Source organism: Bombina bombina, chromosome 1 (genome assembly GCF_027579735.1).
Source record: "Bombina bombina isolate aBomBom1 chromosome 1, aBomBom1.pri, whole genome shotgun sequence".
In the NCBI taxonomy this organism is placed as follows: Eukaryota; Metazoa; Chordata; class Amphibia; order Anura; family Bombinatoridae; genus Bombina; species Bombina bombina.
The window spans coordinates 466,645,354-466,672,517 of record NC_069499.1 but is presented as its reverse complement, the minus strand read 5'-3'; the positions used below and the strand labels follow the sequence as shown (position 1 = coordinate 466,672,517).

At 40.8% G+C, this 27,164-nt stretch overlaps 1 protein-coding gene across 1 annotated transcript in view; it reads left to right on the top strand.

Annotated features, from left to right (window-relative positions):
• The window catches only part of LNPK (lunapark, ER junction formation factor), a 587,422-nt gene that overhangs the window by 68,140 nt on the left and 492,118 nt on the right, over nt 1-27,164 (top strand). The window contains exon 4 of the mRNA XM_053698475.1: nt 25,964-26,151. Within this exon, the coding sequence (XP_053554450.1) occupies nt 25,964-26,151 (188 nt within the window). The remainder of the gene's footprint in view (nt 1-25,963; nt 26,152-27,164) is intronic.

Here is a 27,164-nt window from a genome sequence, read left to right as displayed (position 1 = left end):
CCCTTCATTAGCTGTGTGCATGGAAGTTTTAGGTCTCATGACTGCAGCATTAGACGCGATCCCCTTTTGCTCGTTTTCATATGAGACCTCTTCAGCTTTGTATGCTGAACCAATGGTGCAGGGATTATACAAGGATATCACTATTAATATCCTTAAATCCCAATGTTAGACTATCTCCGACTTGATGGTTAGATCACCATCGTATAGTTCAAGGGGCCTCTTTTGTTAGTCCAACCTGGACTGTGATCACAACAGATGCGAGTCTTTCAGGTTGGGGAGCTGTTTGGGGATCTCTGACAGCACAAGTGAACCTTTGCCTCAAGGTCCGTTTTTCCATCAGGATCTCAAATCATTAAATTTGAAGGTATGGAAATTAAACGCTTAGTCATAGAGGTTTCTCTGACTCAGTGATTAATACTATGTTACAGGCTCGTAAATCTGTCTCTAGAAAGATTTATTATCGAGTTTGGAAGATTTATATTTCATGGTGTTGTTCTAATAAATTCTCTTGGCATTCTTTCAGAATTCCTAGAAATTTACAGTTTCTTCAGGATGGTTTGGATAAGGGTTTGTCTGCAAGTTCCTTGAAGGCACAAATCTCTGCTTTTTCGGTTTTATTTCACAGAAAGATTGCTAAACTTCCTGATATTCACTGTTTTATACAGGCTTTGGTTCGTATCAAGCCTGTCATTAAATCAATCTCTCCTCCTTGGAGTCTAAATTTGGTTTTGAAGGCTTTACAGGCTCCTCCTTCTGAGCCTATGCATTCTTTGGACATTAAACTACTTTCTTGGAAAGTGTTGTTCCTTTTGGCCATCTCTTCTGCTAGAAGAGTTTCTGAATTATCTGCTATTTCTTGTGAATCTCCTTTTTCTGATTTTTCATCAGGATAAGGCGGTTTTGCGGACTTCATTTACATTCTTACCTAAGGTTGTGAATTCTAACAACATTAATAGAGAAATTGTTGTCCCTTCCTTGTGTCCTAATCCTAAGAATTCTTTGGAGAGATCCTTACATTCTTTGGATGTGGTAAGAGCTTTGAAATATTATTATGTTGAAGCTACTAAAGATTTCAGGAATACTTCTAGTCTATTTGTTATCTTTTCTGGTTCTATGAAAGGTCAGAAGGCTTCTGCGGTTTCCTTGGCTTCATGGTTAAAGCTTTTTGATTCACCAAGCTTATTTGGAGTCGGGTCAAGCCCCGCCTCAGAGAATTTACAGCTTATTCTACTAGATCAGTTTCCACTTCATGGGCTTTTAAGAATGAAGCTTCAGTTGATAAGATTTGCATAGCAGCAACTTGGTCTTCTTTGCATACTTTTACTAAATTCTACCGTTCTGATGTATTTGCTTCTTCAGAAGCAGTTTTTGGTAGAAAAGTTCTTCAGGCAGTTGTTTCAGTTTGATTCTTCTGCTTATGTTTTTTTTTTTTTTTTTTTTATTTATTTAGATTCAAAAAGGATATACAAACATATGTCTATGAATGTTACAGAAAAATAGACATGAACATGAGAACAATTGTTATGAATCCAATTATCACAAAACATGAAGATTAGACATCAGCAAGCTTAATATGTATAGTACATACCCTTTAAACTATATGCCATCTAGGCCGAAAAACTCTGAGGCCACTTTTGGACCTCACATTTTTATACAAAGAAAATACAACAGTATAGAAGGCAATCAGGATCAGGTAGAGACCACTGTTGGATCAAATCAAAATACTTTGCTGCATCACTTATAACCCTGATACTTAAAAAATTAAAAAAAAAAAATCCAGAAGAGATCGGCTCATATAGGCCGATATCCCTTCTAAACAGTGACTATAAAATTTTGATGTCTATAATTGCACATAGATTTAAACAAGTTATTGGTTTACTTATTTACAAAGATCAGGTGGGTTTTATGCCGGGTAGGAACTCTTCACGTAATTTACGCAAACTCCAGCTAGTCTTAAATGTATTCCAAAAGCAAGCAGATAGGAAGCGCCATACCTCAGATTTAGATGCAGCAATAGTATCAATTGATGCAGAGACGGCCTTCGACTCCATCACATGGGATCATCTATTTACAGCACTGATGAAATATGGGGTCGAGGGCCCTTTCTCTCAATTTGTCAAATCAATATATCATTCGTCTTCAGCTGCTGTTATTATTAATGACACCCTTACAGATTATTTTCCCTTGCATAAGGGCTCTAGACAGGGATGTCCACTGTCTCCATATCTGTTCAACCTGGCGCTTGAGCCGCTGGCTATCCAACTCAGGAAAGAACTGGAGGGGATTAAAATAGGTAAAAGAAAGATAACAACACTGCTATACGCGGATGATTTATTAGTCCTACTATCCAATACAAAAAAATATACCAATCTTAAATCAAATTCTACGAGACTTTGGGGTTTTCTCCGGTTATAAAGTTAATTCTTTAAAATCAGAAATTTATTGGTTAAGCAAAAATAAGGACTAGTTACAATCCCTCCCTTTCAAAGAAGCAAAAGACTATTTTTCCTACTTGGGCATAAAGCTGTCAATTAATTTTGAAGAATGGTATGACTTTAATTATCCGCCAATCTTCCTTAAAATTGAACATTATATGGAAAAGTGGGCTAAATTTAAACTTACCCTGACAGGTAAAACTAATTTAATCAAAATGTTATTTCCCAAATTGTTGTATCTTATGCAAAATCTTCCAATAATAATAATTAAAAAACAAGATCTCAAAAGATTTAAACAAGGATGTATACAATTCTTATGGGGAAAAAAAAAAAGCAATTTCATATAAAAAAAACTCATGTTATTTAGAACGGAAGGAGGACTAGCGCTACCTGATATAGAGATATACAATTTAGTCTGTATTGGAAAGATTGCCTTAGACTGGTTGACTGAAGCCGATTTATTATGCTGCCCTTCCCTTAGAGAGAGTTTTAGTATATCCATATTCTCTTAATGCTCTTCTCCATACACCTAAAGATAAATGCCCTCATAAAATTAAATGCATGCCTACTATTTATTTTTATGTTATTAGAAAATCTCCAATTCGATATGCAGTCAAAGTCTTAGTACCAATCATTGATTCTATAGATGCATGTTTAGAAATTAATAATTACAATAATTTCTTTTTGTTTAGTTTCAAACTTTTTGTACTTCTAATGTAATGCGGCTTATGATCACAAATGCTTGGTTTAGCTTGTATCGCTAAAATTTATCTATATGTGGCTACAAAATATATTGTGACACTATTGGCAATTGCGTTGATTGTATTGTATCTATAAGGATTCCTGATGCTCTAGTTTTTCCTTATCCTTTTACTTTCTGTTAATGAAATTGTATGCCGAATTGGTCAAAGATATATTTAAAAAAATAAACTTTATGCCATCTAGGACGAAAAACTCTGAGGCCACTTTTGGACCTCACATTTTTATACAAAGAAAATACAACAGTATAGAAGGCAATCAGGATCAGGTAGAGACCACTGTTGGATCTCAGATTATGAAACGTCAGTTTCTTGTTTTTGTACTATAGAGCAAGCTCTTTAATCAACTATAAATGTGACAAGGAAAATGGAACGGTAGATTAATTAGAGAAGACTGTCACGTGAAATTATATACACGAACAACAATATATATAACAATATTATATGTAGTAACGGGTGGGATTGCTATAGGACTTGTTTTCCTATGCTCACGGCGTGAGCTCATTGGAGTATATCGGGGGGGGGGGAGGGATGGAGGGGGTAAACTGATCAAATATAAATGTGGTGGAGGTTGACGTACTAAAAACTAGAGCCAATAAAATAAGAGTTTTGTGTCCAATAAATGTATGAGTAATATATATCCTATCACATTGTGAGATAAATCACCAACAGGAAATATGTAATGTCAATAGTAGGCATTACATTGAAACCTGAGGCTAGCATGGCTCATAGATATTAATAATGTTATAATATATCTTGACTCTTTTAGGGTCTCCAGAATACATTAAAACCAATATGTAGAGTAGGTTATAGGGATAGAATACTAACAGTTGAGAGCTATACAGCACAGGGATTTATATAAAAAAACAGGAGATTACTTATGAATGTAGTGTAGATAGCTTCTATGGAGCAAACAGTATAATTTGTAAAGTACTATAGAAAGATAAAAGTTGAGAGCATGTTTCTACATTTAATTAAATCAAAGGTCTTGAGCCTATAGCAGAGATCCCCTGTAGGGGGCTATATACATGGGGGAGCCTGGTACAAAATTTCAGGGACCAAACTTGCGTGTGTTTAAACTAAATCTACTTAAGAATGGGGAAAGTAATTAAGATATCTCCTGGATAATATGTACCTCACTATAGTTATCCCCATATGTATGTATGTATGTAGATCAGACCTCTCCTTATGGTCTTGATGCAATGAGACCTCGGTTACATGCATTCCTGCAAATAAAAAATAAATTATGTAGACATGCCGCCCCGGCCGCTGGAGGCATGCCACTTGGTATAGGTCAAGTGTTTAAGTGGGTGAAGGCAGATAGAGACATATTAGAAATATGTTACTGGGTAGATAGTTTCAATCTACTGCAAAGTAAGTAGGATAATGGAGAGGAAGATATAGTTACACACTCTTAACACAAAACACTAAAGTCAACGGTATAAAAAAGTGTCCGCAATAATATAGGACAATAAGGCATTACATGAAACATCATATGGTACACTGTAGTAAGGAGACACAGCTTGTCAACACCTGAACGTTAATTACTCCTGAATGCACATATAGGAGAGTAAACTGTTTAGACAAAAATGTCTTGACCAATCCTCTGACTTATAATTGCAATATAAATGACATGAGGCTCATTATTACTTATTGCTAGGCTCCATAACTTGATTTCGATAGCTCCAGTCAAAGCAGGATGGAAAGCTAAGTACATATTATAAATTGCTAGCTAGCCAAACAGAGTTTAAAATATTACTGAACATGTTTAACTTACAATACAACTGCAGAATAACCTATTTATAAACATCATAGGACCTCACAAGTAGCATTAGAATTGTCTATATAAAAAATAATCTAATGAGGAGAGTAACACCGTTAAACTAAGTAATAAAAAAACTTGAGCAAATTAGCATAACATAAACACAAAGTAAGACATTTCAGTGTACATCATGGGCCATTCTGTTGTGATTCTAGGGGCAAAAAAATGAAAATAAGCAGCGAACAATACCAGCAATAGGGTTATGACTATACGTATCTGGCCCAGAAAGTTCTGATAACAACTAGAACCCCGGTCTATGATAATTGGCAAAGTGTACAGCTCCCTAGACCACAGTGTAAAAATGTGGCCAGTATATACAGAGTAAGCGGCTGAAAAATACATATATAAAATAAAACAATATATCTTATGTCTTAAGACCACTATAGTAATGTGCGCTAAACTGGGAATGAATCTTAGTAAGATACTGCTAGGGTCTAAAAATATTCCTCAGTAGACTTTCTTAGATAAAATATATACATGGAAACAGGCGGAGCTATAGTGAAATTTCAACATTCAATATATTTAGCCTAGTACAGTATGGACATATGTCATAACCACTAGGGTCATCTAGGTAATACTTTGTAGCATAGTCATAACTTTAAGCATATACAATTAGAGATGAACACGTAAATATACTAAGTATATAATGCTGCATAACTAGAGAATTATAAGGTGCTTCATACAAGATTAGGGAACAGATGTATGGGGATCTGTAAGGAACGGGTATTTGTACAGCATATGGTATTGCATACAGCTAAGCTCCTACCATTAGCCAACTTAGAGGCAACATAACTCAAAATTGAAACAGAACAGTAGAAATAAAAATCAAATATGCAGCTTAACATAACTGGTGCTAAGATGGTCTCTCATCTAAAAAGAAAAAATGGTTAGAGTTCTATAAAGGACTTTAAAACATAGTTATCTGTTTAACTAATTCCGGTTACATTAGGAGATATCTTGCTGACGTTCCAGTAATGAGAACCCGTTGTTTCCTCCTTATGCGGCATTGACAGCTTACTGTGCCACATGAAATATTGCATGGTGATCACAACTAAAGCCTACTGTAGTGTATGTCCGGGTGGGGATTCAGCAACATAAATATTGTCCGCTCCAGAGAGAGGGGTGAGTGTCTGTGGTTTGCGGGAGGTTGTCAGACCTTGAAATAGTTACCTGCAATATTGGATGTCTCTGAGCCTTAACCCTCCTAGCAGTTACGTTCTCTCCTGGAGCGGTGCAGTCGATTGGAGTAGAGACTTCATATCCAACATGCTGATTAGTAAGGCTACCCGCTGCGTACAGCCCAAACTCAATGTCTGATCTATTCAGTCGGCTTGATGTTATGGTCTTCGCGCTGTCGTCTTCCGTTTGTTGCCACACTATTAGGTATGTAAGGTCCCCGATTTCCGATAGCACCATGCTACTGGGGGAAGACACTGGAGGTGCTAAGGGACTATCGGCAAAGTCCAACATCTCATTCTGTCTGATTGTGGGAGTAACCGGCTACACCCCACTTGGATACTCTGGACTCCTCAGCAGGTCGATAATGGGACTCGGCGCCAGATGATCAACTGTAGCGAGGCAGGTATTCTCCTCAATGCCTAGTCTCAGAGATGCAGTCTGCTCACAGAAGGGCTCCCTCTTTCTCCCTTCACAAGACTTCCACTGGAATATTAGAGATGGTATAGGTTTCTAGATATGTGGGTTAGGGTCTCTAGGTATCAAAGACCTCAGATTCCCTTTCAAATTCACAAAAATGGCTGTGGATCAGCTGGGACATTTCAGCCTCCCATTGATTGAGAGTGTCCATAATCGTATCTCTGGTTGACCTAATATATGCTCTCTGTGTCTCCGATAGGGTCAGTTGTAGCCTGCTGGAGAGGAAGTAAATTTAGGAAAGTCCCCAGGTCAATCTGATTCCTCCGGTAAATCTCCACGTGGGCTGAGATAAAGTCTCTCTCAAGGGCCGCAGGCACCAATGCCTTCAATGGTGTCGGTATAATCTCAAAATAAATTTCCCTGGATATTAGGTTGCCAGAACCTCTGTGCCTGTAGTATGTCAATTTTGTTGAAAAATTAGATGCTGGATGGTCGCTAAACTGGACTTTTAAAAGAAATATAGCTAGAGCTGCTGAGAGATGCGACCATCCACCTCGAGAGTTAGCTCCTCCCCCTTCTGCTTATGTTTTAAGTTTCTTTTCATTTATGAGAATAAACTTATATTTTGGGTTGTGGTTTAATTTTTTTCAGCAGAAAATGGCTGTTTCTCTTGTAAGGTGTATCCAGTCCACGGATCATCCATTACTTGTGGGATATTCTCCTTCCCAACAGGAAGTTGCAAGAGGATCACCCACAGCAGAGCTGCTATATAGCTCCTCCCCTAACTGCCATATCCAGTCATTCTCTTGCAACTCTCAACAAGCATGGAGGTAGTAAGAGGAAAGTGGTGAAATGTAGCTGTTATCTTGCTTCAATCAAAAGTTTGTTTTTTTTAAATGGTACCGGAGTTGTACTATTTTGTCCCAGGCAGAAAAATAGAAGAATCTGCCTGTGATTTCTATGATCTTAGCAGGTTGTAACTAAGATCCATTGCTGTTCTCACACATGACTGAAGAGAGAGATAACTTCAGCGGGGGAATGGCGTGCAGGTTATTCTGCTATGAGGTATGTGCAGTTAAAACATTTTTTCTCCAACATTGGTGTGTCCGGTCCACGGCGTCATCCATTACTTGTGGGATATTCTCCTCCCCCACAGGGAAAGGCAAGGAGAGCACACAGCAAGAGCTGTCCATATAGTCCCTCCCAGGCTCCGTCTCCCCAGTCATTCTCCTTGCCGCTCTGAACAAGTAGCATCTCCTCTGGGATGGTGAGGAGTTTGTGGTGTTTAGTTGTAGTTTTTTATTCTTCTATCAAGAGTTTGTTATTTTAAAATAGTGCTGGTATGTACTATTTACTCTGAAACAGAAAGAGATGAAGAGTTCTGTTTAAAAGAGTATGATTTTAGCAGCAGTAACTAAAATCAATTGCTGTTCCCACACAGGACTGTTGAGATGAGAGAACTTCAGTTGGGGGGGAACAGTTTGCAGACTTTTCTGCTCAAGGTATGACTAGACATTTTTCTAACAAGACTGTGTAATGCTGGAAGGCTGTCATTTTTCCCTCATGGGGATCGGTAAGCCATTTTCTTAGACTCAAACAGAATAAAGGGCTTATTATGGGCTATAAACTGGTAGACACTTTTAGGGGCGAAATCGATTGCTTTATTTAAGTATTATATGAAGTTTGAAGTGAATTTCACACTTTTCTAATACTGGGGAACGTTTTTAGCATCAGGCACTTGTTAAGACACCTTCCCAGTCAGGAAGGGCCTTTTCTCTGTAGTAGACAGAGCCTCATTTTCGCGCCATTATTGTGCAGTTACTTTTGAGTACAGTACATGCAGCTGCATGTGTGAGGGTCTGGAATCCACGAAAAACGTTCCTCGATGGCTTCATTTGGTATCATATACCCCCTGGGATTGTTGAAGTCGCAGCAAATTGGGGTGCAATACTTTGAATGCATTAAGACACTGTGGTGAAAATTTGGTAAAGATTGGATAATTCCTTCATAGTTTTTCACATATTCAGTAATAAAGTGTGCCCTGTTTAACATTTAAAGAGACAGTAACGGTTTTGTTTTAAAACGGTTTTTGTGCTTTATTAACCAGTTTAAGCCTGTTTAACATGTCTGTACCTTCAGATAGATCATGTTCTGTATGTATAGTAGCCCATGTGGTTCCCCCTTCAAATATGTGTGATAATTGTGCCATAGCGTCCAAACAAAGTAAGGACAGTACTGTCACAAATTGTAAAGTTTCCCAGGATGATTACTCAGATAAGGAGGTGCTATCTAGAAGGAAGTAGACATAGTTCTACATCATCTCCTTCTGTGTCTATACCAGTTATGCCCGCGCAGGCGACCCCTAGTACTTCTAGCGCGCCAATGCTTGTTACTATGCAGCGATTGACGGCAGTAATGGATAACTCCATAGCTAATATTTTATCCAAAATGCCAGCATTTCAGAGAAAGCGCGATTGCTCTGTTTTAAACACTGTAGAGCAGGAGGGCGCTGATGATAATATTTCTGTCATACCCTCACACCAATCTGAAGTGGCAGTGAGGGAGGGTTTGTCAGATGGGGAAATTTCTGATAGGAAGAATTTCTCAGCAGGCAGAACCTGATGTTGTGACATTTAAATTTAAATTAGAGCATCTCCGCGCATTACTTAAGGAGGTGCTATCTACTCTGGATGATTGTGACAATCTGGTCAACCCAGAAATTGTGCAAGATGGACAAGTTCCTTGAGGTCCCGGTGCACCCTGATGCTTTTCCGATACCTAAACGGGTGGCGGACATAGTGTATAAGGAGTGGGAGAACCCAGGCATACCTTTTTGTCCCTCCTCCTATATTTAAGAAATTGTTCCCTATGGTCGACCCCAGGAAGGACACATGGCAAACAGTCCCTAAGGTCGAGGGGGCGGTTTCTACTCTAGCCAAGCGCACAACCTTTCCTATTAAGGACAATTATGCTTTCAAAGATCCTATGGATAAAAAATTGGAGGGTTTGCTTAAAAAGATTTTTGTACAGCAAGGTTAACTCCTTCAACCTATTTCGTGCATTATTCCTGTCACTACAGCGGCGTGGTTCTGGTTCGAGGAACTGGAAAAGTCGCTCAGTAGGGAGACTCCGTATGAGGATGTCATGGACAGAATTCACGCACTTAAGTTAGCTAATTCCTTTATTTTAGACGCCGTTTTGCAGTTAGCGAGGTTAGCTGCGAAAAATTCAGGGTTTACAATTGTGGCACGCAGAGCGCTCTGGCTAAAGTCTTGGTCGGCGGATGTATCTTCCAAGATAAAATTGCTTAATATTTCAAGGGTAAGACCCTTTTTGGGCAAAAATTGAAAGAGATTATTTCAGACATCTCTGGGGGAAAGGGCCATGCCCTCCCACAAGATAAACCTTTCAAGGCTAAGAATAAGTCCAATTTCTCCAACATTGGTGTGTCCGGTCCACGGCGTCATCCTTACTTGTGGGAATATCTCTTCCCCAACAGGAAATGGCAAAGAGTCCCAGCAAAGCTGGCCATATAGTCCCTCCTAGGCTCCGCCCACCCCAGTCATTCTCTTTGCCGTTGCACAGGCAACATCTCCACGGAGATGGTTAAGAGTTTTTTGGTGTTTAAATGTAGTTTTTATTCTTCTATCAAGTGTTTGTTATTTTAAAATAGTGCTGGTATGTACTATTTACTCTGAAACAGAAAAGGATGAAGATTTCTGTTTGTGAGAGGAAGATGATTTTAGCAGACAGTAACTAAAATCGATTGCTGTTTCCACATAGGACTGTTGAGATGAAGTAACTTCAGTTGGGGGAAGCAGTTAGCAGACTTTTCTGCTTAAGGTATGACTAGACATATTTCTAACAAAACGATGTAATGCTGGAAGGCTGTCATTTCCCCTCATGGGGACCGGTAAGCCATTTTCTTAGTCAAACAAACAGAATAAAGGGCTTATTATGGGCTAAAAAACTGGTAGACATTTTTATGGGCTAAATCGATTGCTTTATTTGGGCATTTTATTCATATTTATGCTAACAATTTGCATTTATTAACTTGGGGAACGTTTATTAAATGGCAGGCACTGTGTTAGACACCTTTTCCAGTCAGGGGGCCTTCCTAGTTGTAGACTGAGCCTCATTTTCGCGCCATTACTGCGCAGTTGTTTTTTGAGAGCAGGGCATGCAGATGCATGTGTGAGGATCTAACAATTGCTGGAAAAGCTTCTAGAAGGCGTCAATTGGTATTGTATTCCCCTGTGGGCTTGGTTGGGTCTCAGCAAAGACTATAGCTGGGACTGTATAGGGTTTAAATTTATAAACGGCTCTGGTTCCGTTATTTTAAGGGTTAAAGCTCTGAAATTTGGTGTGCAATACTCTTAATGCTTTAAGACACTGTGGTGAAATTTTGGTAATTTTTGAACAATTCCTTCATACTTTTTCACATATTCAGTAATAAAGTGTTTTCTGTTTAAAATTTAAAGAGACAGTAACGGTTTTGTTTTAAAAGTTTTTTTTGTGCTTTGTTGACAAGTTTAAGCCTGTTTAACATGTCTGTACCTTCAGATAAGCTATGTTCTATATGTTTGAAAGCCAATGTGTCTCCCCATTTAAATTTATGTGATAATTGTGCCATAGCGTCCAAACAAAGTAAGGACAGTACTGCCACAGATAATGAAATTGCCCAAGATGATTCCTCAGATGAGGGGAGTAAACATGATACTACATCATCTCCTACTGCGTCTACACCAGTTTTGCCCACGCAGGAGGCCCCTAGTACATCTAGTGCGCCAATGCTTATTACCATGCAACAATTAACGGCTGTAATGGATAACTCCATAGCAAATATTTTATCCAAAATGCCTACTTATCAGAGAAAGCGCGATTGCTCTGTTTTAAACACTGAAGAGCAAGAGGGCGCTGATGATAATTGTTCTGTCATACCCTCACACCAATCTGAAGGGGCCATGAGGGAGGTTTTGTCAGATGGAGAAATTTCAGATTCAGGAAAAATTTCTCAACAAGCTGAACCTGATGTTGTGACATTTAAATTTAAATTAGAACATCTCCGCGCACTGCTTAAGGAGGTGTTATCTACTCTGGATGATTGTGACAACTTGGTCATTCCAGAGATATTATGCAAGATGGACAAGTTCCTAGAGGTTCCGGTGCACCCCGACGCTTTTCCTATACCCAAGCGGGTGGCGGACATAGTAAATAAGGAGTGGGAAAAGCCCGGCATACCTTTTTGTTCCCCCCCCTATATTTAAGAAATTATTTTCTATGGTCGACCCCAGAAAGGACTTATGGCAGACAGTCCCTAAGGTCGAGGGGGCAGTTTCTACTCTAAACAAACGCACTACGATTCCTATCGAAGATAGTTGTTCTTTCAAAGATCCTATGGATAAAAAATTGGAAGGTTTGCTTAAAAAGATTTTTGTACAGCAAGGTTACCTTCTACAACCAATTTCGTTCATTGTTCCTGTCACTACAGCAACGTGGTTCTGGTTCGAGGAACTAGAAAAGTCGCTCAGTAGAGAGACTCCATATGAGGAGGTTATGGACAGAGTTCACGCACTTAAATTGGCTAACTCTTTTATTTTAGATGCCGCTTTGCAATTAGCTAGATTAGCGCGAAAAATTCAGGGTTTGCTATCGTGGCACGCAGAGCGCTTTGGCTAAAGTCTTGGTCAGCGGATGTGTCATCCAAGACAAAATTGCTTAACATCCCTTTCAAAGGTAAAACTCTATTTGGACCAGAATTGAAAGAGATTATTTCAGACATCACTGGGGGAAAGGGCCACGCCCTTCCACAAGATAGGTCTTTCAAGGCTAAAAATAAGTCTAATTTTCGTTCCTTTCGCAATTTCAGGAACGGACCGGCCTCTAATTCTGCATCCTCTAAGCAAGAGGGTAATGCCTCACAACCCAAACCAGCCTGGAAACCGATGCAAGGCTGGAGCAAGGGTAAGCAGACCAAGAAGCCTGCCGCTAACAAAACAGCATGAAGGAGTAGCCCCCGATCCGGGACCGGATCTAGTGGGGGGCAGACTCTCTCTCTTTGCTCAGGCTTGGGCAAGAGATGTTCAGGATCCCTGGGCTCTAGAAATAGTTGCTCAAGGTTATCTCCTGGAATTCAAGGAACTACCCCCAAGGGGAAGGTTCCACATGTCTCACTTATCCTCAAACCAAATAAAGAGACAGGCATTCTTACATTGTGTAGAAGACCTGTTAAAGATGGGAGTGATACACCCAGTTCCAATAAAGGAACAAGGAATGGGATTTTATTCCAATCTGTTCGTAGTTCCCAAAAAAGAGGGAACTTTCAGACCAATTTTGGATTTTAAGATCCTAAACAAATTTCTCAGGGTACCATCGTTCAAGATGGAAACCATTCGAACGATTCTACCCACTATCCAGGAAGGTCAATTTATGACTACCGTGGATCTAAAGGATGCGTACCTACATATTCCTATCCACAAAGAACATCATCAGTTCCTAAGGTTCGCTTTTCTGGACAAACATTACCAGTTTGTGGCCCTCCCATTCGGGTTAGCCACTGCTCCAAGGATTTTCACGAAGGTGCTAGGGTCCCTTCTAGCGGTTCTAAGACCGAGGGGCATTGCAGTAGTACCTTACTTGGACGACATTCTAATACAAGCGTCGTCCCTGTCAAAAGCAAAGGCTCATACAGACATCGTTCTGGCCTTTCTCAGATCACACGGATGGAAGGTGAACATAGAAAAAAGTTCTGTCTCCGTCGACAAGAGTTCCCTTCTTGGGAACAATAATAGATTCCTTAGAAATGAGGATTTTTCTGACAGAGGTCAGAAAATCAAAACTTCTAAGCTCTTGTCAAGTTCTTCATTCTGTTCCTCGTCCTTCCATAGCGCAGTGCATGGAAGTAGTAGGGTTGATGGTTGCAGCAATGGACATAGTTCCTTTTGCACGAATTCTAAGACCATTACAACTGTGCATGCTCAAACAGTGGAATGGGGACTATACAGACTTGTCTCCAATGATTCAAGTAGATCATAAGACCAGAGATTCACTCCGTTGGTGGCTGACCCTGGACCATCTGTCCCAGGGAATGAGCTTCCGCAGACCAGAGTGGGTCATTGTCATGACCGACGCCAGTCTAGTGGGCTGGGGCGCGGTCTGGGAATCCCTGAAAGCTCAGGGTCTATGGTCTCGGGAAGAGTCTCTTCTCTCGATAAACATTCTGGAACTGAGAGCCTTATTCAATGCTCTCAGGGCTTGGCCTCAGCTAGCAAAGGCCAGATTCATAAGGTTCCAATCAGACAACATGACGACCGTTGCGTATATCAATCATCAGGGGGGAACAAGGAGTTCCCTGGCGATGAAAGAAGTGACCAAAATAATTCAATGGGCGGAGGATCACTCCTGCCACCTGTCTGCGATCCACATCCCAGGTGTGGAAAATTGGGAGGCGGATTTTCTGAGTCGTCAGACATTCCATCCGGGGGAGTGGGAACTCCATCCGGAGATCTTTGCCCAAATAACTCAATTATGGGGCATTCCAGACATGGATCTGATGGCGTCTCGTCAGAACTTCAAGGTTCCTTGCTACGGGTCCAGATCCAGGGATCCCAAGGCGACTCTAGTAGATGCACTAGTAGCACCTTGGACTTTCAACCTAGCTTATGTATTTCCACCGTTTCCTCTCATTCCCAGGCTGGTAGCCAGGATCAATCAGGAGAGGGCCTCGGTGATCTTGATAGCTCCTGCGTGGCCACGCAGGACTTGGTATGCAGACCTGGTGAATATGTCATCGGCTCCACCATGGAAGCTACCTTTGAGACAGGACCTTCTTGTTCAGGGTCCATTCGAACATCCAAATCTGGTCTCCCTCCAGCTGACGGCTTGGAGATTGAACGCTTGATTCTATCGAAGCGTGGGTTTTCAGATTCTGTGATACTCTGGTTCAGGCCAGAAAACCGGTAACTAGAAAGATTTACCATAAAATATGGAAAAGATATATCTGTTGGTGTGAATCCAAAGGATTCCCATGGAATAAGTTAAAAATTCCTAAGATTCTCTCCTTTCTACAAGAAGGTTTGGAGAAAGGATTATCTGCAAGTTCTCTAAAGGGACAGATCTCTGCTTTATCTGTCTTACTACACAAAAGAGTGGCAGCTGTGCCAGATGTTCAAGCATTTGTTCAGGCTCTGGTTAGGATCAAGCCTGTTTACAGACCTTTGACTCCTCCCTGGAGTCTAAATCTAGTTCTTTCAGTTCTTCAAGGGGTTCCGTTTGAACCTTTACATTCCATAGATATTAAGTTACTATCTTGGAAAGTTTTGTTTTTGGTTGCAATTTCTTCTGCTAGAAGAGTTATCTGCTCTGCAGTGTTCTCTGCCCTATCTGGTGTTCCATGCAGATAAGGTGGTTTTGCGTACTAAGCCTGGTTTTCATCCTAAGGTTGTTTCTAACAAAAATATTAACCAGGAGATAGTTGTACCTTCTTTATGTCCGAATCCAGTTTCAAAGAAGGAACGTTTGTTACACAATTTGGACGTAGTCCGTGCTCTAAAATTCTATTTAGAGGCTACAAAAGATTTCAGACAAACATCTTCCTTGTTTGTTGTTTATTCTGGTAAAAGGAGAGGTCAAAAAGCGACTTCTACCTCTCTTTCCTTTTGGCTTAAAAGCATCATCCGATTGGCTTATGAGACTGCCGGACGGCAGCCTCCTGAAAGAATCACAGCTCACTCCACTAAGGCTGTGGCTTCCACATGGGCCTTCAAGAACGAGGCTTCTGTTGACCAGATATGTAAGGCAGCGACTTGGTCTTCACTGCACACTTTTGCCAAATTTTACAAATTTGATACTTTTGCTTCTTCGGAGGCTATTTTTGGGAGAAAGGTTTTGCAAGCTGTGGTGCCTTCCGTTTAGGTAACCTGATTTGCTCCCTCCCTTCATCCGTGTCCTAAAGCTTTGGTATTGGTTCCCACAAGTAAGGATGACGCCGTGGACCGGACACACCAATGTTGGAGAAAACAGAATTTATGCTTACTTGATAAATTACTTTCTCCAACGGTGTGTCCGGTCCACGGCCCGCCCTGGTTTTTTAATCAGGTCTGATGAATTATTTTCTCTAACTACAGTCACCACGGTACCATATGGTTTCTCCTATATATATTTCCTCCTGTCCGTCGGTCGAATGACTGGGGTGGGCGGAGCCTAGGAGGGACTATATGGCCAGCTTTGCTGGGACTCTTTGCCATTTCCTGTTGCGGAAGAGAATATCCCACAAGTAAGGATGACGCCATGGACCGGACACACCGTTGGAGAAAGTAATTTATCAGGTAAGCATAAATTCTGTTTTTCGTTCCTTTCGCAATTTCAGGAATGGACCGGCTTCCAACTCGGCAGCCTCTAGACTAGAGGGTAACGCTTCCCAGACTAAACCAGCTTGGAAATCAATGCAAGGCTGGAACAAAGGTAAACAGGCCAAGAAGCCTGCTGCTGCTACCAAAACAGCATGAAGGGGTAGCCCCCGATCCGGGACCGGATCTTGTAGGGGGCAGACTCTCTCTCTTTGCTCAGGCTTGGGCAAGAGATGTTTAGATCCCTGGGCACTAGAAATAGTCTCTCAGGGTTTTCTTCTGGAATTCAAGGAACTACCCTCAAGGGGAAGGTTCCACATGTCTCACTTATCTTCAAACCAAATAAAGAGACAGGCATTCTTACATTGTGTAGAAGACCTGTTAAAGAGGGGAGTGATACACCCAATTCCAACTGTGGAACAAGGTCAGGGGTTTTACTCAAATCTATTTGTAGTTCCCAAAAAAGAGGCAACTTTCAGACTAATTCTGGATTTAAAAATTCTAAACAAATTTCTCAGAGTTCCATCGTTCAAAATGGAAACCATTCGAACAATTTTACCTTCAATCCAGGAGGGTCAATTTATGACTACCGTGGATTTAAAGGATGCGTATCTACATATTACTATCCACAAATATCATCCAAGGATTTTCACAAAGGTGCTAGGGTCCCTTCTAGCGGTTCTAAGACCAAGGGGTATTGCAGTGGCACTTTATCTGGACTACATTCTAATCCAAACGTAGTCTCTTTCCAAAGCAAAGGCTCATACAGACATTGTTCTAGCCTTTCTCAGATCTCACGGGTGGAAGGTGAACGTAGAAAAGAGTTCCCTGTCTCAGTCGACAAGAGTTCCCTTCTTGGGAACGATAATAGATTCTTTAAAAATGAAGATCTTCCTGACAAAAGTCAGAAAATCAAAGCTTCTAAACGCTTGTCAAGTTCTTCACTCTATTCTGCAGCCTTCCATAGCTCAGTGCATGGAAGTAGTAGGGTTGATGGTTGCAGCAATGGACATAGTTCCTTTTGCTCGAATTCATCTAAGACCATTACAACTGTGCATGCTCAAGCAGTGGAATGGGGACTATACAGACTTGTCTCCAAAGATTTAAGTAGACCAGATGACCAGAGACTCACTCCGTTGGTGGTTGTCACAGGATCACCTGTCTCAGGGAATGAGTTTCCGCAGACCAGAGTGGGTCATTGTCACGACCGACGCCAGTCTATTTGGCTGGGGCGTGGTCTGGGATTCCCTGAAAGCTCAGGGTCTATGGTCTCGGGAAAAGTCTTTTCTCCCGATAAACTTCCTGGAACTGAGAGCGATATTCAATGCTTTCCGGGCTTGGCCTCAACTAGCGAAGGCCGGATTCATAAGATTCCAGTCAGACAACATGACGACTGTAGATTACATCAACCATCAGGGAGGAACAAAGAGTTCCTTGGCGTTGAGAGAGGTATCCAAGATCATCAAATGGGCGGAGGATCTCTCTTGCCATTTTATCTGCAATTCACATCCCAGGAGTAGACAACTGGGAGGCGGATTATCTGAATCGTCAGACTTTCCATCCGGGGGAGTGGGTACTCCACCCGGAGGTTTTTGCCCAGTTGGCTCAATTATGCGGCATTCCAGTCATGGATCTGATGGCGTCTCGTCAGAACTTCAAGGTTCCTTGCTACTGGTCCAGATCCAGGGATCCCAAGGCGACTCTAGTGGATGCATTAGTGACGCCTTGGTCGTTCAACCTAGCTTATGCGTTTCCACCGTTCCCTCTCCTTCCCAGGCTTGTAGCCAGGATCAAACAGGAGAAGGCCTTGGTGATTCTTATAGCTCCTGCGTGGCCACGCAGGACTTGGTATGCAGACCTGGTGAATATGTCATCGGCTCCACCAGGGAAGCTACCTTTGAGACAGGATCTTCTAGTACAAGGTCTATTCGAACATCCAAATCTAGTTTCTCTCCAGCTGACTGCTTGGAAATTGAACGCTTGATTTTATCCAAGCGCGGGTTTTCAGATTCAGTGATAGATACTCTGGTCCAAGCCAGAAAACCTGTGACTAGAAGGATTTACCATAAAATATGGAAAAGATATATCTGTTGGTGTGAATCCAAGGGATTCTCATGGATTAAAATTCCCAGGATCCTCTCCTTTCTCCAAGAAGGTTTGGATAAGGGATTTTCAGCGAGTTCTCTAAAAGGACAGATTTCTGCTTTATCTGTCTTGTTACACAAACGACTGGCAGCTGTGCCAGATGTACAAGCTTTTGTACAGGCTTTGGTCAGAATCAAGCCTGTTTACAGACCTTTGACTCCTCCCTGGAGTCTAAATTTAGTTTTTTTCAGTTCTTCAAGGGGTTCCATTTGACCCCTTACATTCCATAGATATCAAGTTACTATCTTGGAAAGTTCTGTTTTTGGTTGCTATTTCTTCTGCTAGAAGAGTTTCTGAACTATCTGCTTTGCAGTGTGATCCACCCTATCTGGTGTTCCATTCAGATAAGGTTGTTTTGCGTACCAAGCCTGGTTTTCTTCCAAAAGTGGTTTCCAACAAGAATATTAACCAGGAAATAGTTGTCCCTTCTTTGTGTCAGAATCCAGTTTCAAAGAAGGAACGCTTGTTACACAATTTAGATGTAGTCCGTGCTTTAAAGTTCTACTTAGAAGCAACAAAGGATTTCAGACAAACTTCTTCTTTGTTTGTCGTTTATTCTGGTAAGAGGAGAGGACAAAAAGCTACTGCTACCTCTCTTTCTTTCTGGCTGAAAAGTATTATCCGATTGGCTTATGAGACTGCCGGACGGCAGCCTCCTGAACGAATCACAGCTCACTCTACTAGGGCTGTGGCTTCCACATGGGCCTTCAAAAACGAGGCTTCTGTTGATCAGATATGTAAGGCAGCGACTTGGTCGTCTCTGCACACTTTTGCCAAATTCTACAAATTTGATACTCTTGCTTCTTCGGAGGCTATTTTTGGGAGAAAGGTTTTGCAAGCCGTGGTGCCTTCTGTTTAGGTAACCTGACTTGCTCCCTCCCTTCATCCGTGTCCTAAAGCTTTGGTATTGGTTCCCACAAGTAATGGATGACGCCGTGGACCGGACACACCAATGTTGGAGAAAGTAATTTATCAGGTAAGCATAAATTCTGTTTTCTCCAACATTGGTGTGTCCGGTCCACGGCCCGCCCTGGTTTTTTAATCGGGTTTGAAAAATTTCTTTCTCTATACACTACAGTCACCACGGCACCCTATAGTTTCTCCTTTTTTTCTCCTAACCGTTGGTCGAATGACTGGGGAGGCGGAGCCTGGGAGGGACTATATGGACAGCTGTTGCTGTGTGCTCTCCTTGCCTTTCCCTGTGGGGGAGGAGAATATCCCACAAGTAATGGATGACGCCGTGGACCGGACACACCGTTGGAGAAAGTAATTTATCAGGTAAGCATAAATTCTGTTTTCTAGAAGATGTGAATGCTAGAAAATGCTGCTGATACCAAATTTATGTAAGGTAAGCCTGAATACAGTGATTTAATAGCAACTGGTATCATGCTTACTTTCTGAGGTAATACTCTTTTATATTTACAATATAAAACGTTTGCTGGCATGTTTAAATGTTTTTATATATACTTTGGTGATTAAACTTTATTGGGGCCTAGTTTTTTCCACATGGCTGGCTTAAATTTTCCTAGAAACAGTTTCCTGAGGCTTTCCACTGTTACTATGAGTGGGAGGGGCCTAATTTAGCGCTTTTTGCACAGTAACTTTTACAGACTGAGACATCCAGCTTTCTCCAGGAGTCCCCTGAATGCTATAGGACATCTCTAAAGGGCTCTTAGGCTTTCCAAAATCGTTTGTTGGGGAAGGTAGGCCCACAGCAAGGCTGTGGCAGTTGGTGTGACTGTTAAAAAAAAAAGTTTATCGTTTTTTTTTATCTGTTTTTGAACTAAGGGGTTAATCGTCCATTTGCAAGTGGGTGCAATTCTCTGTTGGCTTATTATACACACTGTAAAAATTTCGTTTGATTTACTGCCTTTTTTCACTGTTTTTCAAATTCTGACAATTTGTTTCTCTTAAAGGCACAGTACCGTTTCTTATATTTGCTTGTTAACTTGATTTAAAGTGTTTTCCAAGCTTGCTAGTCTGTACAAACATGTCTGACATAGAGGAAACTCCTTGTTCATTATGTTTAAAAGCCATGGTGGAACCCCCTCTTAGAATGTGTACCAAATGTACTGATTTCACTTTAAGCAATAAAGATCATATTCTGTCTTTAAAAAAATGATCACCAGAGGAATCTGACGAGGGGGAAGTTATGCCGACTAACTCTCCCCACGTGTCAGATCCTTTGACTCCCGCTCAAGGGACTCAAGCTCAAATGGCGCCAAGTACATCCAGGGCGCCCATAGCGTTTACTTTACAAGACATGGCGGCAGTCATGGATAATACACTGTTAGCGGTATTAGCCAGACTTCCTGATTTTAAAGGAAAGCGAGATAGCTCTGGAGTTAGACGAAATACAGAGCATACTGACGCTTTAAGAGCTATGTCTGATACTGCCTCACAATATGCAGAAGCTGAAGGAGAGCTTCTTTCTGTGGGTGATGTTTCTGACTCAGGGAAGATGATGCAACCTGATTCTGATATTTCTACATTTAAATTTAAGCTTGAACACCTCCGCGTGTTACTCAGGGAGGTTTTAGCTGCTCTGAATGACTGTGATACAATTGCAGTGCCAGAGAAATTGTGTAGATTGGATAAATACTATGCAGTGCCGGTGTGCACTGATGTTTTTCCAATACCTAAAAGGTTTACAGAAATTATTACTAAGGAATGGGATAGACCAGGTGTGCCATTCTCTCCCCCTCATATTTTTAGAAAAATGTTTCCAATAGACGCCACCACACGGGACTTATGGCAGACAGTTCCTAAGGTGGAGGGAGCAGTTTCTACTCTAGCAAAGCATACTACTATCCCTATCGAGGACAGTTGTGCTTTCTTAGATCCAATGGATAAAAAGTTAGAGGGTTACCTTAAGAAAATGTCTATTCAACAAGGTTTTATCCTACAGCCCCTTGCATGCATTGCTCCTGTCACTGCCGCTGCGGCGTTCTGGTTTGAGTCTCTGGAAGAGGCTTTACAGGTAGCGACTCCATTGGATGACATACTTGACAAGCTTAGAGCACTTAAGCTAGCCAATTCTTTTGTTTCTGATGCCATTGTTGATTTGACTAAACTAACGGCTAAGAATTCTGGTTTTGCTATCCAGGTGCACAGAGCGCTATGGCTTAAATCATGGTCAGCTGACGTTACTTCAAAGTCTAAGCTGCTTAACATTCCCTTCAAGGGGCAGACCCTATTCAGGCCTGGTTTGAAGGAGATTATTGCTGATATCACTGGAGGAAAAGGTCATGCCCTTCCTCAGGATAGGTCCAAATCAAGGGCCAAACAGTCTACTTTTCGTGCCTTTCGAAACTTCAAGGCAAGTGCGGCATCAACTTCCTCTAATGCTAAACAAGAGGGAACTTTTGCTCAGTCCAAGACGGTCTGGAGACCTAACCAGGCCTGGAACAAAGGTAAGCAGGCCAAAAAGCCTGCTGCTGTCTCTAAGACAGCATGAAGGAACGGACCCCTATCCGGTAACGGATCTAGTAGGGGGCAGACTTTTGCTCTTCGCCCAGGCTTGGGCAAGAGATGTCCAGGATCCCTGGGCGTTTGAAATTATATCCCAGGGATATCTTCTGGACTTCAAGGCTTAACCCCAAAAGGGAGATTTCACCTTTCACAAATATCTGCAAACCAGATAAAGAGAGAGGTATTCTTACACTGTGTACAATACCTCCTAGTTATGGGAGTGATCCATCCAGTTCCAAAGGAGGAACAGGGGCAGGGATTTTACTCAAATCTGTTTGTGGTTCCCAAAAAGGATGGACCCTTCAGACCAATTTTGGATCTAGAGATCTTAAACAAATTCCTCAGAGTTCCATCATTCAAGATGGAGACTATTCGTACTATCCTACCTATGATCCCCGGAGGGTCAATACATGACTACAATGGATTTAAAGGATGCTTATCTTCACATTCCGATACACAAAGATCATCATCGGTTTCTCAGGTTTGCCTTCCTAGACAGGCATTACCAGTTTGTAGCTCTTCCCTTTGGGTTAGCTACAGCCCCAAGAATTTTTACAAAGGTTCTGGGGTCGCTTCCGGCGGTCCTAAGGCCGCGGGACATAGCAGTGGCCCCTTATTTAGACGACATCCTGATACAGGCGTCAAACTTCCAAATTGCCAAGTCTCATACGGACATAGTGTTGGCATTTCTGAGGTTGCATGGGTGGAAAGTGAACGAGGAAAAGAGTTCTCTATCCCCCCTCACAAGAGTTTCCTTCCTAGGGACTCTGATAGATTCTGTAGAAATTAAAATTTACCTGACAGAGTCCAGGTTATCAAAACTTCTAAATTCCTGCCGTGTTCTTTATTCCATTCCTCGCCCTTCGGTGGCTCAGTGCATGGAAGTAATCGGCTTAATGGTAGCGGCAATGGACATAGTGCTGTTTGCACGCCTACATCTCAGACCGCTGCAACTCTGCATGCTCAGTCAGTGGAATGGGGATTACACAGATTTGTCCCCTCTACTAAATCTGGATCAAGAGAACAGGGATTCTCTTCTCTGGTGGCTATCTCTGGTCCATCTGTCCTAAGGTATGACCTTTCACAGGCCAGATTGGACAATTGTAACGACAGATTGCCAGCCTTCTAGGTTGGGGTGCAGTATGGAACTCCCTGAAGGCTCAGGGATCGTGGACTCAGGAGGAGTCACTCCTTCCAATAAATATTTGGGAACTGAGAGCGATATTCAATGCTCTTCAGGCTTGGCCTCAGCAACTCTGAGGTTCATCAGATTTCAGTCGGACAACATCACGACTGTGGCTTACATCAACCATCAAGGGGGAACAAGGAGTTCCCTAGCGATGTTAGAAGTCTCAAAGATAATTCGCTGGGCAGAGATCCACTCTTGCCACCTATCAGCTATCCATATCCCAGGTGTAGAGAACTGGGAGGCGGATTTTCTAAGTCGACAGACTTTTCATCCGGGGGAGTGGGAACTCCATTTGGAGGTGTTTGCACAATTGATTCATCGTTGGGGCAAACCAGAACTGGATCTCATGGCGTCTCGCCAGAACGCCAAGCTTCCTTGTTACGGATCCAGGTCCAGGGACCCCAAGGCAACGCTGATAGATGCTCTAGCAGCGCCTTGGTCCTTCAACCTGGCTTATGTGTTTCCACTGTTTCCTCTGCTCCCTCGTCTGATTGCCAAAATCAAGCAGGAGAGAGCATCAGTGATCTTGATAGCGCCTGCGTGGCCACGCAGGACTTGGTATGCAGATCTGGTGGACATGTCATCCTTTCCACCATGGACTCTGCCGCTGAGACAGGACCTTCTACTTCAAGATCCTTTCAACCATCCAAATCTAATTTCTCTGAGGCTGACTGCCTGGAGATTGAACGCTTGATTTTATCAAAGCGTGGTTTCTCAGAGTCAGTCATTGATACCTTAATTCAGGCACAAAAGCCTGTCACCAGGAAGATCTATCATAAGATATGGCGTAAATATCTTTATTGGTGTGAATCCAAGGGCTACTCATGGAGTAAGATCAGGATTCCCAGGATATTATCTTTTCTCCAAGAAGGATTAGAGAAAGGATTGTCAGCTAGTTCCTTAAAGGGACAGATTTCTGCATTATCCTTTTGCACAAGCGTCTGGCGGATGTCTCAGACATTCAGGCATTTTGTCAGGCTTTAGTTAGAATCAAGCCTGTGTTTAAACCTGTTGCTCCACCTTGGAGCTTAAATTTGGTTCTTAAAGTTCTTCAGGGGGTTCCGTTTGAACCTCATCATTCCATAGATATCAAACTTTTATCTTGGAAAGTTCTTTTTTTGGTAGCTATTTCCTCGGCTCGTAGAGTTTCCGAGTTATCTGCCTTACAATGTGATTCTCCTTATCTGATCTTCCATGCAGATAAGGTAGTTCTGCGTACCAAACCTGGGTTTTACCTAAGGTGGTATCTAATAAGAACATCAATCAAGAGATTGTTGTTCAGTCTTTGTGTCCTAATCCTTCTTCAAAGAAGGAACGTCTATTACACAACGTGGTTCGTGCTTTAAAGTTTTACTTACAAGCTACTAAAGATTTTCGTCAAACATCTGCTTTGTTTGTTGTCTACTCTGGACAGAGGAGAGGTCAAAAGGCTTCGGCAACCTCTCTATTTGGCTAAGAAGCATAATCCGCTTAGCCTATGAGACTGCTGGCCAGCAGCCTCCAGAAAGGATTACAGCTCATTCTACTAGAGCTGTGGCTTCCACATGGGCCTTTAAAAATGAGGCTTCTGTTGAACAGATTTGCAAGGCGGCGACTTGGTCTTCGCTTCATACTTTTTCAAAATTCTACAAATTTAATACTTTTGCTTCTTCGGAGGCTATTTTTGGGAGATAGGTTTTACAGGCAGTGGTACCTTCCGTTTAAGCACCTGCCTTGTCCCTACCTTCATCCGTGTACTTTAGCTTTGGTATTGGTATCCCACAAGTAATGGATGATCCGTGGACTGGATACACCTTACAAGAGAAAACATAATTTATGCTTACCTGATAAATTTATTTCTCTTGTGGTGTATCCAGTCCACGGCCCGCCCTGTCATTTTAAGGCAGGTATTTTTTAATTTTAAACTACAGTCACCACTGCACCCTATGGTTTCTCCTTTCTCTGCTTGTTTTCGGTTGAATGACTGGATATGGCAGTTAGGGGAGGAGCTATATAGCAGCTCTGCTTTGGGTGATCCTCTTGCAACTTCCTGTTGGGAAGGAGAATATCCCACAAGTAATGGATGATCCGTGGACTGGATACACCACAAGAGAGATAAATTTATCAGGTAAGCATAAATTATGTTTTTTTTTTTTTTTATCCCTCCCTCTCTAGTGACTCTGAGTTCCACATCTTGGGTATTGCTATCCCATACGTCACTAGCTCATTGACTCTTGCCAATTACATGAAAGAAAACATATTTGTGGGAACTTACCTGATAAATTCATTTTTCATATTGGCAAGAGTCCATGAGGCCCAGCCTTTTTCATGGTGGTTATGATTTTTTTTTTTTGTATAAAGCACAATTATTTCCAAATTCCTTTGTTGCTTTTTACTCCTTTCTTTATCACCCCACTACTTGGCTATTTGTTAAACTGAATTGTGGGTGTAGTGAGGGGTGCATTTTTATAGGCATTTTGAGGTTTGGGAAACTTTGCCCCTCCTGGTAGGATTGTATATCCCATACTTCACTAGCTCATGGACTCTTGCCAATATGAAAGAAATTAATTTATCAGGTAAGTTCCCACATAAATTATGTTTTTGTTTGTGCCCATGGCATTTTAATGAGTTAATTTATAATGGCATAACAAAATAATAATTTGAATGCAGTTTATATATAGGCACAATTTGCTTCTTTATTTTTTTTTTTAAATCATAACACTGTGATACCCCATTGTGTTCATACACACTTGCTAAGTATCACTGATTTATATTAGCTCTTATTTTGGAGGAAATATTTTAGACTAGCATTGTAATAAGTCAAACCTATTATTGTGTACTAAATAAAATTCATTTTATTTTTATTGCATGTATATTATGATGTATGTACATAAATACATACATTTTTTTTTTTTAAGAGAACACTTTATATACCACTCAATGATAACTATTGGGAGAAGCCTAATTTTTAACTTTTTCCTGTGCTAGTTATTTCCAGAAATATGTATGTTTATTTTACACACACACATTTCCGTATAGCATTACCATTGTCATCGGCCCCCTATTTAGGTCAAAATGCTTAGTGGCATAATATAGCATGGAACTTCATTACATTTCTCCATAGTAAATCAGCTACACTTATGACCCATAATTGACTAATAAACAATAGCTTGTTTCCTTATGATAAACCCTCTTAATTTCTGATTTTATTATCTCTTTAGGATATTCAGTCCTTGGAGGAATTTCGTGATAAAAATCAAAAGCTGCGGAAGATATGGGTTGGAAGATTGCTAATTTATTCTGCTTTTCTTTACATTTTGACATGTTTCATTGTTTATTTATGGTACCTTCCAGATGATTGGGCAGCAAGACTTTTTATTATACCTCCATTTTTAATATTTCCAGTATTGTAAGTACTACATTATATTTGCTTAAATTAGTTTTAATAATTGGGGGGTGTTTATTTTATTATAGATTTCTTCTTTCTATTTATGTAGGTCATTTACTTTTAACTTATCAATATAAAAATTGGAAATATATATGGTGATATTTGATTCATTGTTACAAAACTAAATGTATGTATATATATATATATATATATATATATAATATATATATATATATATATATATATATATATATATATATATATATTAATATTAGAAGGGTGGTCAGATGCATCCTTTGTCTGGTTCTCTTCTATCTTACTAAAGCAAGCTGAGTGTAAACTTTACAAATTTGTATATGTGAACATAGATCCAATCTACCTTTTGGAACTGATTAAAGTGATGGCAAACACAGATTATTTGGAAGTGAATATTGAAATTGTTGTGGAAAAAAAGTTTATTGGTACCTTTTCTTGATGGCAAGATCGTTCCTAAATGGTTTAAAAAATGGTCCTTAGTTTATTAGACTCTCCCCCAACCAATAAACTTTTTTTTTTCCCCCCACATCAATTTCTTTATTTGCTTCCAAATAGCCTGTGTTTACCATCACTTTAAGAAGAAGAAAAAATCTATATCCATTTTATAGTTTTTATTTCAAAAGAACTTTTGTTAAAAATCATAAATGCTGCTGTCTTCCTCCTGAGATGGAATGGACTGAAAATACTGCACTTTTACTTTCACTTTTACCACCTTTAAAGTATCATGGGCATTAAAATTATACTTTCACGAAAATTACCTTAAAGTTCTTATACTTATAATATTTACTTTTTTCTTGATATTCTTTGTTAAAATGTAGTTCCATTCCATGTAAGCATGCCTAAATAGGCTCAGTAACGTGAACGTGGCTGGAGAACTAGGCTATATGCTGTTAAAAACTTTGCACTATATAGCAGCACATTCCTAAACCTGCTTACTGACTCCTGCATGCTTTGTTCTGTCCTTAACCAGTATAGACTGAACTGACGTCCTTTTAATC